This window comes from Odocoileus virginianus, chromosome 7 (genome assembly GCF_023699985.2).
Source record: "Odocoileus virginianus isolate 20LAN1187 ecotype Illinois chromosome 7, Ovbor_1.2, whole genome shotgun sequence".
Lineage (NCBI taxonomy): Eukaryota > Metazoa > Chordata > Mammalia > Artiodactyla > Cervidae > Odocoileus > Odocoileus virginianus.
The window spans coordinates 22188651-22192827 of record NC_069680.1 but is presented as its reverse complement, the minus strand read 5'-3'; the positions used below and the strand labels follow the sequence as shown (position 1 = coordinate 22192827).

The 4177-nt window shown below is 44.2% G+C and overlaps 1 protein-coding gene across 1 annotated transcript; it reads right to left on the bottom strand.

Moving 5' to 3' along the window:
• Nucleotides 1-1697: 1697 nt before the first annotated feature.
• LOC139029577 (small ribosomal subunit protein eS27-like) lies at nt 1698-2178 on the bottom strand. The gene has a single exon (XM_070469851.1). It carries the CDS (start codon nt 1979-1981, stop codon nt 1727-1729), a length of 255 nt encoding a protein of 84 aa, XP_070325952.1. The 5' UTR covers nt 1982-2178; the 3' UTR covers nt 1698-1726.
• Between the last annotated feature and the right edge of the window lie 1999 nt (nt 2179-4177).

Genomic DNA, 4177 nt, shown 5'->3' with positions numbered 1-4177 from the left:
TTGCCATTCCTTCTCCAGAGGATCTTCCCAACCCAGGGGTTGAACCTGGGTCTCCTGCATTGCAGGCAAATTCTTTACTGACTGAGCTATGAGGGAAGCCCACACAGTAGGTCATCATAAATGCATGCTGACTAAATGGACTCATCCTTTCATTCCCTGAGCACTCATCAGGCACCTGGGGATTCTGCTGATTGATTGGCATGCAACTGATGAATAAATAAACAGAATATGTTATCCTTATACAACAGAATATTTTTCATCCATCCACAACATGGATGAACTTAGAGAACATTATGCAAAGTGAAAGAAGACAGATGCCAAAAGCCAGATACTGTGTGCTCCATTTAAAATGAATGGTTTACTCAAGGCTGGTGCACTGGGATGAGCCAGAGGGATGGGATAGGGAGGGAGGTGGAAGGGGGGGTTCAGGATGGGGAACACATGTACACCCATGGCTGATTCATGTCAATGTATGGCAAAACCACTACAATATTGTAAAGTAATTAGCCTCCAATTAAAATAAATAAATTTAAAAAATAAAAATAAAATGAATGGTTCAGAATAAGCAAATTCATATAGACACAATTAGTGGTTGCCAGGGGCTGGGTAGTTAGGGGCTTGTGAGAATGGCAGGTGATAGCTGAAGATGATACAGGGTTTCTTTTTAAGCTGATGAAAATATTCTAAAATCGATTGTGGTAATAGTTTCATACATCTATGAACAGACTAAAGGTTATTGAATTTACATTTTAAATGAATGAATTGTATAGTAAGTGTATTATGTATCAATAAAGCTATTATAAAAATACTAAAGCTGACCTCATCATCTCACCAAAATCCATACTCCTGCTTTTATTTGTACCTCACCTCCCGTTAAATTGCCTTTTCCAGAAAAAAAACATACTAATAGAAACATGTGTAAGAATGGCTGAGTCCCTTTGTTGTTCACCTGAAACTACCACAACATTGTTAATTGGCTATACTCCAATACAAAATGTTTTGGGAGTTTAAAAAAGTTTTTTAAATAAGGAATACTAATGAGCACATAGTTCTTCAAACTATGCTTTTCTAGTTATCATTTTTAAGGTGGTTTTAGTATTTTAAAGTCTTTATTGAATTTGTTACAATATTGCTTCTGTTTTATGTTTTGGTTTTTTGACCACGAGGCATGTGGAATCTCAGCTCCCTGACCAGGGATCAAACTTGCATCCCCTGCATTGGAAGGCACAGTCTTAACCACTGGGCCTCCAGGGAAGTCCACCTTCTATTTTTTCTATCTCAATCCTCATGAATTATGAGGCAGGCTCACATGGGGTTCATTGCTTCAGATGAGTCCCTGTGCTCTCACCATCGGGGGCTGGACTAACCTCTTCCATGGGAGGATAAAGTGTTCACACCTGTGTCCATTGTCACAGAAGGAAATGCACAATATGAGATGTAATGTTCTTGGAAATCCAGGGTTTCCTAGCCAGAGAAGGCATAATTGTAGCAAGCAGAAAGTTTACTTTGATTTTTAACCCAGTTGGTTAAAAATCCCCACTTATTTTTAACCCACTTGGTGAGGAAGTGATGAAATGTTGTCAAATGGCCAGCTAAGTTTTTCAAAAGCAGTAAAATAAAACTATCACATCTGTTATTTTTAAAAATGCAGAGTGATTCTTTTTTTTTTTTTATCCAAAACTTGTTTATTGGGATGGTTTCCCGCTCATCTTGATACAGGAAGATTTTAATGCTGCTTCCGTCTGAAAGAGCGTCCTTCTGTAAGCCTTGCTTTTCCTCCTGCAGGCTGGCCGAGGACAGGAGAGCAGCCAGCACATAAAAGTACTATTTGTGCATGGCTAAAGACGGTGGTGGTTTTATAGCATCCTGGGCATTTTACATCCACGAAATAGGAATTGGGGCTCTGCACCAGGCGCTTCTTCTTGTGTTTCCTCTTCTCTTCTTCTGGAGAGGGATGAAGAAGATCCTTTGCGAGAGGCATGTTCTCGTGAGGAGGTCGTCACCGCCGGAAAGGCAGAGTGATTCTTAAACTTAAACCCCTGCTAGACTTTCCTATTCTCTGCCCTCTTCAGTCCCTCCACAATACTTTTAAATATCTACCCAGGTTCCAGACAATCTAGAGCAACAGCTTTGCATCACCCCTTTTCCTTACTCTCTGAGCACGCATTTACAGACATGGGTTGACTTTGTCTCTCCCTAAGAGGACAAGAAGAGGGCCCATCAGAGCCCCAAGCACTCTGAACTCCAAGAGAGGATCTCCCGGTCAAAACGCTAAAAGCAGCAGGCTTGCATCCCATTAAACAATAGCTCTGGAAGTCTCCTGGGAAAGGCAAAGAAAGAAAATGTTGTACAATAGAAACATAGATTTATAACAAGAGTATTCAGCTTTATTGACTTGCAGAAAGGCACAGTCTCTAGAATCAAAAGGAAAAAAGCTATTTTATTTTTCTCCTATTTTTGAGGGGAAAAAAATAACTTATCTCCTTTTTCCAAAGGCATTGAAAGTAATTAAGCATAAAAACGTCCGGGAAACATCAGCTCTGAAAGATTCCCACTGCTCACATGGTAGGATCGAAACAACAGATCAGGTCACACCTGGGGCTGTGGAGTTCCAGAACACAGCGATTGTGTCTTAGCACAAGCATCCTGAGGATCCACTGTGTGCTCGGCTCTGGACTGGGTGCTGGAGACCCTGTGCATGCATGCTCAGTCACTTCAGCTGTGTTCAACTCTCGGTGACCTCATGGACTGTACGCACCAGGCTCCTCTGTCCATGGAATTCTTCCCACAAGATACTGGAGTGGGTTGCCATTTCCTCCCTCAGGGGATCTTCCCCACTCAGGGATCGAGCCTACGTCTCCTCTGTCTCCTGCACTGGCAGGCAGGTTCTTTACCACTGAACCACCTGGAAAGCCCACTGGAGACCCCGCATCCTGAGAACTCTATCTGCCTCACTCACATTCATGCAAATGCTAAACTGGTTCATGATGTATCTACGACATGGCATGAGAGCAGGGTTTCTCAGCCTCAACATTACTGACACCTTGGGCTGGATCATCCTCTGTTACGAGGGGGTGCCCTGTGAACTGGAGGATGTTTAACAACATCCCTGGCCCTACCCTCTAGGCTCCAGCAACACCTTCCAGAGGGCAAGTGGGGCTCCATCAAAGTTGCTTCTGGCTGATTTGCAGAGAGAACAGCAAAGAAAGCAGCATTATGCTGAAGAGTTAGGGGAAAGTAAGGTGATTTTAAGAAGCTACTGAGGGTGGTTTGGGCAGGTGTCTTATTGGTAAGAGCATCTAAGTAGTGCAAAGTCTAACTGGCCCAATTTCCACTCAGTGAGAGTCTGGAGCCAGAAAGACAGGGACTCTTCCCATCTGTGGGACTTGGGCTAGAGAACTTATTAAGATTTCCTGTGATTCCAGGACTCCCCTGGTGGCTCAGACAGTAAAGCGTCTGCCTACAATGCGGGAGACCTGGGTTTAATCCCTGGGTCAGGAAGATCCCATGGAGAAGGAAATGGCAACCCACTCCAGTACTCTTGCCTGAAAAATCCCATGGATGGAGGAGCCTGGTAGTCTACGGCCCATAGGGTCGCAAAGAGTCAGACACGACTGAGCAACTTCACTTTCTTTTCTTCCAATTCCAAAATTGTATAACATGATCCTTTCCACCCAACCCAAACCAAGTTGTCAGACTACTGCAGGCTGGGAGGAGCCAGGTTCAAGATACATGGCCATCTCTGCCTGTGTGGAGTCAGAAGTGGGTACGAAAGGAGTGAGAACTTTGAAGAATGGGTTGGACAGCATCACCGACTCAATGGACATGAGTTTGAGCAAACTCCAGGAGATAGTGAAGGGCAGGAAAGCCTGGTGCGCTGCAGTCCTTGGAGTCACAGAGTCAGACACGACTTGGCAATGGAACTACAACAACCCCACTCCCCACATGTGCAATGCCCAGAGCCTCATAACATCTAAGACCGGCCCAGCTACCAGAGGAAGAACACCACAGTATGTTCAGTTTTACATTCAGTGCCTTGAATCTTTTCTTTACAACTTAAATGAAATGAACCAAAGGAGGGGGAGGGATCCAGGCATTAAGCTGGCTCAGATGGTAAAGCGTCTGCCTACAATGCGTGAGACCCGGGTTCCATCCCTGGGTTGGGAAGATCTCTTGG

Excerpts from the sequence above, each read along its gene's own strand:
- LOC139029577 (XM_070469851.1), bottom strand. The coding sequence starts at position 1,981 with ATGCCTCTCGCAAAGGATCTTCTTCATCCCTCTCCAGAAGAAGAGAAG.